At 45.9% G+C, this 12,999-nt stretch overlaps 1 protein-coding gene across 1 annotated transcript; it reads left to right on the plus strand.

Moving 5' to 3' along the window:
- Positions 1–585: 585 nt before the first annotated feature.
- On the plus strand, positions 586–11,996 carry CERS5 (ceramide synthase 5; the record flags this gene model as incomplete). Its single annotated transcript, XM_008946244.1, has 9 exons — positions 586–712; positions 2,804–2,934; positions 3,891–3,948; positions 4,745–4,795; positions 5,175–5,267; positions 6,074–6,202; positions 6,470–6,576; positions 8,398–8,554; positions 11,609–11,996. Coding segments are annotated over 9 exons (1,006 nt in total), but the record flags the coding sequence as incomplete, so codon positions are not given.
- Positions 11,997–12,999: the final 1,003 nt, after the last annotated feature.

Here is a 12,999-nt window from a genome sequence, read left to right on the forward strand (position 1 = left end):
ATATGTGGTGCACACAGGGCTGAGCAGGATACTGAGATCTTGGGTCTTTCAGGCAACTTCTTACATCTTCCTCCCTCTCCTGAAGGAGACAAGCTGCTTTATTCTTCCCAAAGACACAAAAAAAATGAAAACCCCAAAACAAAACCCAAAACCCCCAAAACAAACCCATGGGTCTTTTAGGAACTGGGTCACTTGGAACTTCCCTTTTTTCTGAGTTAAATGACAGCAAGGTGCTTTCTGGAAATAAGGTGTTTTGTTCCTAGGGCTACAGGGGCTGGAGCATTTATGCTGATGGAGGACTCCTATCAGTGATCTGTTATTTCTGAGCGATGCTGATCACCCCAGGGAGCACATTCTGATCAAGGCTGTGGGGATTGAATTTTCCCTGTGAGATGTGTGTGCTCTTTGCACTGTCTGCAGTTATCATTTGGACTGAGAAAGGAGATGACTTCACCTGGCAAGTTCCTTTAAGCAGAATGAGTGGAGAGCTTCAGAAGCTTTTCAGATAGGTGTTGCTGTTGGTGACGAGTTGGGGGCCCTGTGGTTTAGGCAGAGCAGGGATATGGATATCTTGTTTTAATCAAGCTTTTTCTTCAACTCTTTCAGGTTTATTGCCAAGCCCTGTGCCATAAACCTTGGCATTCAAGACAGTGGACCTCACAGAGCCCAGCCCAATGCAATTCTAGAGAAAGTGTTTACATCCATCACTAAGGTGAGTCATGCTTCAGATTCTGCTAGAAATGGAGGCCTGTGAGGAGGAGGATGAGGAGGGGGGAGCTCTTTCCTTCTGCTTTTCTGGTTGGAGAGAAATGCATTTCACACCGTGCACACACAGGGACTGTGCTCTTTCTTATCTTATTCTGCATGTCCTTGTAGCAGAATAAATTTGCTATAGGGCTGACCTGTGCTTCTGTGCACAGAGTCTTTTTGTGAATTAAAATAAATCCTCAATTTAGAAAGGTTGTCCTTTCTTACATGCTTCTTCCCTCAGTTCCCTGCCTTTGTCCAAACAGCACTCCTGTAACGGGGGGTAATTCTTGGTTTAACAAGAAATCTCCCATTATCTTTCACATTCTATCAGAAAAGTGCTGCATTTTTCTTTGAGATTGCTTCCTTTGCTGGTTTTATTGGCCAGCTGTGTGAATGCCTTCCTCTTATTTTTGCCATCTCCTGTGAAACTGGACAGCAGCTGTCACAGTGGACGTCAGTTATTTAAGGAAAGTGTTCAGTTAATGGAAGTGTCCCCTGGCAAAGGGTAGGAGGACATTTAATGTTGACAGTAGGTGTTTGATTTGATTGTTTTATGGGCTTTCTTTCCTTTACAGTGACAGTGCTCCTTCACTTCAGAATTACAGAGTTCCACCCTGCCTGTACTCGATTTAATGTTGACGGCGTGATAGATTTTCATTAAGATAATGAAATGGAAGGTTTTATGTTCTGATTTGGTGGTGCCAAACTTCATTCTGAGAGGAGCAGATAAAATGCTCAGTGAATGGAAGGGAAATTCTATAAAAACCTCACTAAAACTTGCCTCATGGGACCATTAAAGTTTTGAGGTATTTGGAATGACGTGTGATCTGAAGAGTCCCTGTGATTTGATGCCATTTGTGGGGAGGACATTCATGGAGGGGATGTCTTTGAAATGAATGTTTAGGAAACTCTTGAGGACAAATGCTGTGCAGAATTTATCTAGTTATGAAACAGAGCTGTGCTTAACTGTGCCAGTATGCTTGTGTCTGCTGTTGGATTTGGAGAATCAGAATGTAGGGTGACATTGATGGGGGTGGAAGGATTTCATTGCCATTCTGAAATCAGAGCTCTCCAAATTCTCCTCTGAGGCAGGTTCCTTCCCAGTGCACAACCATCAGGTAGCTCAAACTCTTAAAGCCTGGTAAAGTGCAGAAAGATCTGGTTGTGATGGGATTAGAGGGAATTCTTGGTCTCAGTACTGAAAATCCTGTTACAGATGATTTTGCTTTTCAGTTGAAAAGTCTGGTGACTTTATTAAATCAGTGCTCTGCATATTTTTTTTTGAGGTTGCATGTAACTCAAGTAGGAAAATGTGTTTATCATCTTTCAGTTGCAAGAGCTCCCTGGCAGAGCTTGTTAAAAGAACACTAGTCTGAAAGTAATGTGGTTTGTCTCCCACTGAGGGAGATTCTAGAGGCAACTATCAGGTTTTGTTCACTTTGTCTCTTATAAATCCATTTATGTCATTATTCAGAGAAATTAACTGCCAGTAGAGTTTCCAGTCAGAGAACAGTGATAGATTCTTTATCATGCAATTGCTTCAGTTTTCAAATTTAATTTTATTGATAAACTTTGGTAATGGAAATAATGTCTCTATGATACCCTTTTGGAATATGCAAACATCTAGTGTGTTAAACCAACTCTTACTTTAAAGTTTCCTGAACTTGCAGTGAGCAGGAGCCCTTAAATGTGTTCAGCTTTGATCTTCTCAGTTCTGAGCTGTTGGAACTGATGTGCAGGTTCTAACAGGTAGGACAGAACATTTGAAAAGCTCCTCCCCCCAAATTTAGAAACAGAACGTTGGCTTTCTTTGTCATAATGTGCTGGTAAGTGGTGAATAGGTGAGGAAATGTTAACCCAAAAGCATGCTGAATAATTAAGTAATTAGTGGCTTATAAAGGTTGAACTGGTGTTAATATTTGTGGCCCTGGGTTTGTGGCCTTCCTAGAGTGTGTTTTATCTGTGCATCATTTTTGTCATGATACAGAGGGGATCTCAGACTGAAAGTAGGCTGAGAAGCAGGAGAAATGACACTTGTTTCCTTCTCCTTCAGTCCCCAGATGGAGGAAGGTTAGAGGGCTTGTCAAAGCAGCTGGACTGGGATGTCCGAAAGATCCAGCGCTGGTTTCGGCACCGGAGGAACCAGGACAAACCCCCCACCCTCACCAAATTTTGTGAGAGCATGTATGTTTGTGCAGAGGCCAAGATGTGGCTTCATCTTAAAGCTCCAGCTCTGTGTTCTCTTTTCTGCCTCACACTGTGCTCAGCTGCTGATTTCAGCTGGTGTCTGGGGGTTGGCTGGTGGAAGATCAATTCTCCTGTAAGCAAATGAAAGATGTTAGGAGGGCTCTGTAGAACTCTGAAATATTTTGTCTGTGTACATGAGAGACCAGAACACGTGTACAGGAGTTACTGCTGTTAGCAGGGAGCAGCTGCAGGGAGCAGAGCAGGTGCTCAGCACACAGGTAGCCCTGCAGTGTGCACGTGTGTGTGTTTGCACAGGCACAGCCTGGGTGACTGTACTGAAGGCAGGTCTGCTGTCTGCACAGTCCTGGTGTATTCCCAGACAGAACAACCCTATGGCTCACCCAACAAGATACTTCCATACAGACACTTCTTGGATTCCTCTTCATTTCAGTTCATTCTTTTGTTCTCTGTGTCTTTCTGGATGTTTGCAGTTACCTCTGTTAGCAAAACATCTGAATATTTTTTTTTCCTGACTTATTATTTCTTCTGTGCTGGTTTCTTTCCTTTCCAGTAACTTTCTTCACATTAATTCTTCTCCCCAGTATGGTTTTGTCTGCTTAAAGCCACAAGGTAAGAGGGACAAATGTACCTATTAGGATACCTTCTGGATAACAATGACTTATCTTGTTGCTGCATATTAAAGCATATAAATTATGCATGTTCCCTCTGAACTTATTCCAGAGATGCAAACTCGTGTGTGGTGTAAAAACTCTTCAATAGGTTTGTCCTTAGATTAATTGTTTCCAAATGAAGGATCAGTATGTGGTGGGTGAAAGCTGTTCAGGTGTCAGAACTATTTATTTTTTTTTTCCACAATTGTTACAGTTTTTGTTATAAATGTTAACCAGAAGCTGTTTCTATTTGGTAAGTTTAACTTCTGCTTCTCTTTCCAGGTGGAGATTTACATTTTATTTAAGTATATTTGTTTATGGAATCAGGTTTCTCTGGACGGTGAGTTGGTTTGTCACCCCCCCCTTGTTGTGCATGGTATACTGCTGGGTTGGGGCTGTCCTAAAAAAAACCTGCTGAAATTTAGGGGGGTTGGCTAACTGGGTTACTTCCTAACTGCCTGCACCTAGCTTAAAACAAGGGCAGTTTGGGGGTGACAGTCATCTTGTGTTAGAGAGCCTGGTGTTTCTGTTCAGGGACCTTCCTTACACTAGAGGAAAGCTGCTACTCAGATCTGTCCTTAGGGAAATACTAGAAATGTGTTTGTTCTGTTACCCCAGAATGGGACAGAACTGGGTTTTTTGTTTTGTTATGGACAGCTGCTTGGTTTTTTTTTCTCATCCCTCTTGAGGGGATACAGATTCATCTCTTTGGGTCTGTATTATTAGAGCTGTATGATTTTTCTTTGAATTTCCATTGCAGTATAACTGGCCTTTGACTTCAGAAATAACATTTTACATCACTAGGATCTTTACAATAAATTCAGCTTGAATGTTGGAGTCAGGATAAAATTAGAGTGAAACTAGTGGAGTGGTCACTTGTCTTAGATAAAAGTAAGAAAAAAAAACAGTAGAAATAATTTCCCTTCTTCCCTCTAGGCACCCTGGTTTTGGGACACACGACAGTGCTGAACTTTGACTTCAGAAATAACATTTTACATCACTAGGATCTTTACAATAAATTCAGCTTGAATGTTGGAGTCAGGATAAAATTAGAGTGAAACTAGTGGAGTGGTCACTTGTCTTAGATAAAAGTAAGAAAAAAAAACAGTAGAAATAATTTCCCTTCTTCCCTCTAGGCACCCTGGTTTTGGGACACACGACAGTGCTGGTACAACTACCCCTTCCAGGTAGGAGAGAAATGCTTCTGGGATTCCAATGTCTTGTACAACTCCAGTTTTTTTGTTAATGGTGGCAGATTGAAACTCAATAGACTTGAGTACTTCTCTGCTTCTTACTCTACACAGGCTGCAGCCTGGTTATTTCCAGCAAGTGGTGGCCATCCCTTTTGGAAGGCACAAAGATGGCATTTACTTGTTACGTCTTCATACCTTGGTTAGGTTTCTCACCAGCAGTGTTACTCAGAACTCTCAGCTCATATTCTGATGTTTACTTGCTGCTGAGATTATTAAAAGGGAGAGATGTGGGGGAAGAAAGGAAGGAAAAAGTTGATTTGAATGTAAATTTTTAAGTATTTTGTCTTCTAACTGTTCTGTCTTTGTTTTGCAGCCTTTAACATCCAGGCTTTATTACTACTATATCTTGGAGCTAGCCTTCTATTGGTCTCTCATGTTTTCTCAGTTTACAGACATTAAACGGAAGGTGAGGTTAACCAGAACTGCACTAACCACTTTGCTGAATAGATGGGACTAAGAAAAAATGTCTGTGTGCCTGGCTGGTGAAGCTAAATCATAGTGATAACTCTATTTTCTTCCTCCTTCACATCTTTGTGTAGCTTTCCTCCCCCTGTAATCACTGCCTAGTCTGGGGAGAAGGGAGGAGCAAGCCTGATGTGTGTATCCTTGAGAGTCCCATTCACCTTCCAGGAGAAAGAACACAATCACTCAATACCTCCCAATAAAAAGCCATCAAATCATTGTGTAAAAATAGATTTAATCAGAAGACTTGCAAGAAAACATGAAAATGAGATGCTCAGAGCAGTACCTTGCTGAGCTGGGTGAGAAAATGGCAAACACTAAAGCAGTAATAAATGGCTTTTTGGAAGTAATTTTTCATCTGAGTGTGTAACAGAATGATGACTGGTGGTGATTGCTGGAATCTAATTCCACTGGGCTGTGTTCTAGGATTGGGGTTATTGTTGCTGTTGGAAAATGGTTCACAGTAAATCATGGTTTATTGCTTCTGTTACACAAACTGCAAAGCAGCAAATTATCCCAATTCTTGCATTGACTATTCAAAACCAGAAGTTTGCCTGGGATTTTTTTTCTGTGCTGAAATCTTAGCAGGAGAGGCACTGTAGAGTATCTCAGAGCTGCAGAAAGGGAGTGACTGAGGGAGTCAAAGTCTGACCTGAATTAATCCTGTGACACAAGTCAGTTTTGTGGCTCTCTTTCAAACCCCTGTATTTGTTTGACAGCCTTCATTCTTTTTTCTTTTCCTGCTCTCAGGACTTCTTGATCATGTTTGTCCATCATTTGGCTACAATTGGACTCATCACATTCTCTTATATGAATAATATGGTGCGGGTGGGAACTCTGGTGCTGTGCCTCCACGATGCATCAGATTTCCTCTTAGAGGTGAGTTTCCTTTCAGACCTGCCCTGCCGTGGTCTCAGGGGAGCAAGCTGCCTTTCCCATTCTTGATAAACTCATTAAATATGCCACACAACTCCTGCTGCTGATCCTGCCTTGTCAGCTTTTCCTCCTTACTGCTTTAGTGCTGAGAATAATCCTTAAATGTTTCCTTACAAATGGGATGGCTTGAGGGTTTTTGAAGCTTTACAGCCTGGTAATTACGTGAGTGCTCAAAAGGAACAACATTCTTGTGTTTCTGGTCTCTTTTAGGCTGCAAAGTTAGCCAATTATGCCAAGTACCAACGTCTGTGTGATGCTTTCTTCATGCTCTTTGGTTTCGTGTTCATCGTTACACGGCTGGGCATTTATCCTTTCTGGTAAGCACCTTGAGCTGTGGGGGTCTTGTTTCTCCTTCTGCCAAGCCTTTGTGGTTAGACTTCTTGCCAGCATTCCTTGTCCCTCAAGGCAGCCTGAACCAGACAACCCAAGCTGGGAGCAGTACATTCAAGTAGGCATGTGGAGGAACCTCTCAACAGTCAGCTGAGGGAGTGTGAAAAGAGACCAGAATCCTAATGCACAGCTGGGCCCTCTCCTCTTGCTGCAAAGTGATGACAGTGTTGGAACCAAATCAGCCACTGTCTGCTCTGAAAGACTTGAAGAGTTGTTTACTTCTCTTGAAGTTTTGGAAATAGTTACAAATGAGGCACAGTCTCTTGGGGTAAATTTGGGAGGTTTTGAGTATCTGGTTTAGTCATCGTTGCAGTTTTTTATTCTTAATGACAGTCCTGTTCTGTCCTTGTGTCGTGACTGTTCAGAGCCTGAAAGAGGTCTTGGGTTTCTCAGGAAGTGAAGCCCTGGCTAAATGGCTTACAGCTCATCATCCCCTAATGAGATTCCCTGTCCCTCAGTAGGTCAGGCTTAGCTGAGGTTCTGCGGATGGGCTCCACTTCTTTCTGTTGAAAGAGTGGGGTGAAAATTTGGTTACACCTGGTTGAGAGTCAGTCTGTTTTGGTTTTACTGCATACATTTATTTCAGCTTGCATTCCCATTCTTTTGGGGTGCCCTGGTGGTGGGCAGGAGCAAGACTTACACTTTGGTATCAGGGTTGCAGTTGAAGCTCTTGCTTGTTTTCCAGTAAATGCATCAGAGGAGTCTGGATAAGGAAGAGCTTTAATTTAATGTCTTCATAGGCTCCTTGCAGTGACAGATGAGATAGTTGTCACTGTTTTTATTGCTGTTGTCTGTCATGAGGTGCTGCTCTTGCATCATGCTATTGCTCAGCAGCCCTCTAAATCTTTAATGTATTTTCCACTGGCTGTAATGTAATTCCTCAACTTTGTAGAGAAATTTGGCAAGCTCACAGCAGTCCTGCAGACCCTATGCTATTTCACTTCACGTCTGTTCCCTTCCCTAATTAGTCTAAAAGCTTGACAGATCTCTGGAAGTTCATTTAATACATCCATAAACCAGCCATGAGTTAGATGTTTCTGTAGCTGCATTTTGGGGGACTCGGGCTCCTCTCTGAGAGGCTTGTGTTTCTTTTCCTGTGAAATGTTAAAAGCTGTGTGAAATTAATGATGTCTCTAAAGGTCTCTCCCTACCTCTCTACTTCATAAAACCTAAAGTGTTTATTAAATTACTGAAGTCCTGGCAATAACTCCCAGTGACTGGAACAGCAGAACAGGGATGAAAGCAAGCCCAGAGCTTTGCCCATAAAGAGCTCCTAGCTCCAACGTGGTGGGAGGAATCTGTAAAACTGAGGGGAAGAGAAGAGCCCACAGGGAGAGAGGCCTACTGGGAACAAAATTCCTTCCTGATCTTCAAATCTGGGTGAAGCCTGCCCAAGCAGGAAGGTGTTAACAGTTGTTTTGGTGACCAGTGCAGCCTGACATCACTTCCTGTGCAGTTATTACACACGCTCACGCTTCTGAGAAGGAAATTGGCAGCAGATCAGTGTGTGAAACCAAAGTGCAGAACGTTCACATCTTCTGTTTGCTGCTGGGTTCCCAGTGTTCCTCATGAGCTTTAGTCTGTCTCCTGACTCTGGCAAGAGGCTGGCTTGTCTCAGAGAGGAGCAAAGCAGCAGCTGCTCACATGAGGCACAGGCTGTTGTGCATCTGGGCAGGGATCCTCGCTGAGAGCCGGACGCCTCGTTGCCAGCCCAGCCCCTCTGTAACGTGTTTCTGGATCTCTTTTAGGATTTTGAATACAACCCTATTTGAAAGCTGGGAGTTGATTGGTCCTTATCCTTCATGGTGGCTCTTCAATGGGCTTTTGATAACCTTGCAGATCTTGCATATCATCTGGTCTTATCTCATCATTCGCACTGCCTACAAGGCCCTCGTGCGGGGAAAGGTAAGATGCTGCCCACTGCTCTGGGTCCCCCTTCCTGCAAGCCCTTCAGTCAGGGCTGGTGCTGCCCCTTGGGGGAACTGCACCAGAAATGCTTTGTGGAAGTGCTTTTCACCTCGGGGGTCCCCCAGACCTGAGAGCCAGGTGCATGCAGAGCAGGGACAGGGCCACTGTCCTCTCCATTCTGGAGGTGCAGGGAGGTGACACCATTTCCCAGCACGTCCAGATGCTGGTGACAGATTCATGTACTTTGATTGGGGTCTGAGGTGGTAGTTGGTTCTTTTTTTTGGACAGTTATAGAGGATGTTTGCCAGTTTTCCAGCTTCAGCTGGTTCTTGGGATGGGAGGAGGGTTCTCTATGTGTTAGCAGTGACATGGGCTCCTGGCTGTCAGGGCAGGCCAGGCTTCGAGCTGCAGCATGAGGAGAAGCAAGGTTATCAGAAATGCAGGGGAGTTTGCTGGTTGTCACTGGACTAATGGGGTGCAGTCTTGCTTCAGTCCTGAGTATTCAAAGTTTAATTAGTGTTGGGAGGGTGAAACTGCAGCAGCTGGTTAGCAGCAGGTATTGCCTTAAGAGACAAGGCCAGTTGCATCCTGGGCTGCATCAAAAGTGTGGCCAGCAAATGGAGAGAGGGGATTCTGCCCCTCTGCTGAGACCTCACCTGGAGTCCTGGGTCCAGCTCTGGAGCCCTCAGCACAGGAGGGACATGGACCTGTTGGAGCTGGGTCAGAGGAGGGCCACAAAAATGATCCGAGGGCTGGAGCAGCTCTGCTGTGAGGACAGACTGAGAGTTGGGGTTGTTCAGCCTGGAGAAGAGGAGGCTTTGGGGAGACCTTCTGGTGGCCTTCCAGTACCTGAAGGGGCTACAGGAGAGCTGGGGAGGACTGGTTCCAAGGGTGTGTGGTGACAGGATGAGGGGCAATGGTTTCAAACTTGAGCAGAGCAGATTTAGGTTAGCCATGAGGAGGAAGTTCTTTACTCTGAGGGTGGTGGAACACTGGAATAAGCTGCCCAGAGAGGTGCTGGAGGCCCCATCCCTGGGGACATTCAAGATCAGGCTTGATGTGGCTCTGAGCAACCTGCTCTAGTTGGGGATGTCCCTGCTCCCTGCAATCCAGGGGTTGGACTGGATGACCTTCAGAGGTCCCTTCAAAGCATTCCATGATTCTATGAGTGACCAAGCAAAAAGTTGGCATCCCACTGAAGCAGCATGAGACAAGGCAAGCCAGTCTAGGAACCAGTTTGACACCCACTGTAGCCATGAAGAGAAGCCCCTTCCTTTGCAGCCACCAGAGCCCAGCAGCTGATTTCACAGCACAAATGCTTTTTTTTTCCAATCAGATATTTGGTATTCTGATCTGAGCTTCTTCCATGGCTCTACTTTGTGTTTGACTTCTCAGCTGCCCCTACAGATGGAACATAACCTTGAAAAATATTTATATCCTGGTTGTCTGCAGCAGTGACTGTCAGGGGAAGGCATGATACAGACTATGCACAGGATCTTGTCATCTGTCCCTGACAGCTGCTACTGCAAATGTCTTATTTTCTGTCTCTGCAGCTGTTTCTGCATCCTGAGGTCTACATCTTTTTCCTTTCCTTGGTTCTCTCCTGTCCAGGTGACCTAGCCAGTGAAAGGACTCTAAGCTCTGTCTTCTTCATTCTTTCCTCCTTTTCTCTGTGCCAGATTGGAGCTGGACGGTTTCACCCTTTGCATGTAAGTGTGATGTGTGCTTGGGATTGTTCCCTGAACGCAGCTCTGGCTGCCTCAGGGCAAAGACAGAGGCAGAGCTGGGGGCTTGGGGCTTCAGGGGGCTGGTGCCTTCTCTGCAAAGGTCCCTCCCCCTGGCTGCTGCAGTGCTGGTTCTCACCGTGTGCTACAACACAGGGTTTTCCAAAGGTCAAAGCAATGTCTTGGGGTTTCTTCTTATCTGCTGTTGTCTGGCTGCATGACCTTCACTTTTCTGCTTTTATATGCCCACGGAGCACTGATATGTGTCTGTAGTGCTCATTAACTCTGTGCTGAGGGCAAGAGGACAGGAGAAGTGCTGTGCTTTCTGTGAAAAGGAGACCAGTCCCTTCTCACCCAAATCCTGGGGAAAATTTCGAGGGATTTCTGTTTCCTTCCAGTGACCTTTTGAACTTCCAACAGAGCAGGAGAGTAGGGAAAGGTATCAAAAGTTCCAGCAATATACAGAAGCCAGGACATCCAACAGGCCTGTCAAACCCAATCCTGGAGATCATTAACTTTACTTGGCTCCCTGCCAGATCTTCCCTTGAGTTCAAAACCTTCCTGCCTGGTGCTGTTTGAAACCCTTGACCCCGACTCAGAGTAGAATGAAACCCCCAAATCCTTGGAAAGGTGCTAGCTGTGAAATGCTGCACACGGAGTAAACGAGGGCTGCTGCAGAGGCAGAAGGGTGGTGAGCCCATCGTGGGGGCTGCCAGCACCCTTGGCACCCCTGAGTTTATGGCCCTGGCACCTCAGCACCACCCAAGGTGCTTGTTTGCAGTTGGGGCCAGGCTGGTGATCTGTTCCCTTCTCCTCCTGCTCACCCCCTGTGCCAGATGTTTGCAGTCAGGCTTTTCACTGGAGGCATAACTGTGAAGCAGACCTGCACCTCGGGGCTGAGATGCTCCTCCTGGTGTTTGCTGGGTTACAGCTGTCTGTGCCCTGCAGCTGCTGCCCCCACAGGCTCTGCCTTGGAGAGTTCTGTAAGAACCACGAGCTGTGAAAACCACCCGGCTCTGTGCAGACAGCCATGTGATAAATACAGCTGGTTAATCTTTAAAGTGTGAGAGTTGCTCCCTGTAGGACAAAATGTTCTCTTTAAAACTGATAGATGTGAGTTTTTTGTCATCCTACCCACTGATGATTATGGTGTGAGCATTTTTTTGAGTCAAAACAAATCTGTTGATTGGAAGCATGGCCTTTAACCAGTGGGTGATGCTGAAGCTGGTGGATCCCACGGACACAACCTTCTGACTCCTGCTTTATTGGGACTTTTTCAACCTCCCTTCTCCTCTCTCCACTACCCCATCTCGTTTGAAACGTGCAGGTCTCCAAAGATGACCGCAGTGACGTGGAGAGCAGCTCTGAGGAGGAGGATGGCACATCCCACAGCACAAAAGGACTTTGCAGCACTTCCAGCAACGGCTCCAACCGCGCTAACGGCCACGTGGCTAGTGGCCAGTGGACTGAGGAGGAGTGAGGCCGTGAGTTGGCCTTGGGCAAACACAGACTCATCTTTAAATATCTAGACGTGTCGAGCTCCACATTCCTAAGTGATCTTTAATCAATATTCCCCTTCCCCAGAAACCTCCAGCCAATCTGAAACGGGCACAATCCAGACCAGTCAGCGGCTTGGCACAAGAGAAGGGAGAAAAGCCACCGACTGGGGCGAAAACAAAGCTGCAGATTTCACCTTTTTAAGCCATTTTGTACCTAAATCTTTACTCCCATCGATATTTGCAGAGGTATCTTTCTTGGTGACAAACTGGTTTTTACTGGGATCGACTCGAGGCGGAAGGAGGTTGGACTGGGCTGGACAGGGCTCAGCCTGTCTCCTCGAGGCACTCCAGAAGCCACCTCAGAGCACACACAGGCTCCTGCAGTTCCACCTCCCAGCTGCCCTGGCTGCAGCAGAGACTCTTCCCCAGCTCTGAGCCAGACTGTGCTGCAGCAGCGGCGCTGTCCTGCCTCCCGTCGGGCTGCTGGGGCTCAGGGGGTCACAGCTTCCATCTCTGCTGTCACGAGGGACCAGGCCAGCATCTGCTGCCTATTTTGGTGCTGCAAGCCCCTCTGAAGTCTTGCCTACAGCCGTCTGAAACAGGGAGGGGGGTTGTTCATTGCCCCTGAGACAACTACCCCAATACATACTGTTTTAAACCTTTTTTTTTTTTTTTCCCCTCTCTTCTGTTGCAAGTTGTGCTTTTGAAGATGTTTCTAGGCCCACGGGGTGCAGTGGACTGAGCCAGGGCCTGAGCTGAGGGCTGAGCAGTACTGCTGGGCTGTGTTCAACCTTCCCCAAAAGAAGATGATGGTTTGGTCCTGCTTGTACTGCAAGACACAACTGAATGTTGCTGCTCTGATTTTGGCAGTGGTGTGGAGGAGTCACGGGGCTGAGAGGCAGCCACCCTGCAGGCTTTGCTTCTTATTTTTTAACTCAATGGTACTTGGGGGCAATGGAAGACCTGTGTGTCAATCATGAGCAGAATTTAGGAAATTTCTTGAGTTGTTACCATTTTATACCATTGTTTACTCTTATCTCCTATTAAAAGATACTTCGGAAATTGGATTGACACATTTTGTCTTGAGAAGATAAAAGTGAGGACAGGGTGTCCCCCTTTTTTGTGTGTCTGAGCAGCTGGATGGCCGACAGGTAGGGCCCAGGTGCTGCTGCTGAGAAGCAGCTTTTTAACACCTAGAGCAAAGGAGGCTCAGGGGAGA

Source organism: Merops nubicus, unplaced genomic scaffold (assembly GCF_000691845.1).
Source record: "Merops nubicus isolate BGI_N331 unplaced genomic scaffold, ASM69184v1 scaffold46078, whole genome shotgun sequence".
Classification (NCBI taxonomy): Eukaryota; Metazoa; Chordata; class Aves; order Coraciiformes; family Meropidae; genus Merops; species Merops nubicus.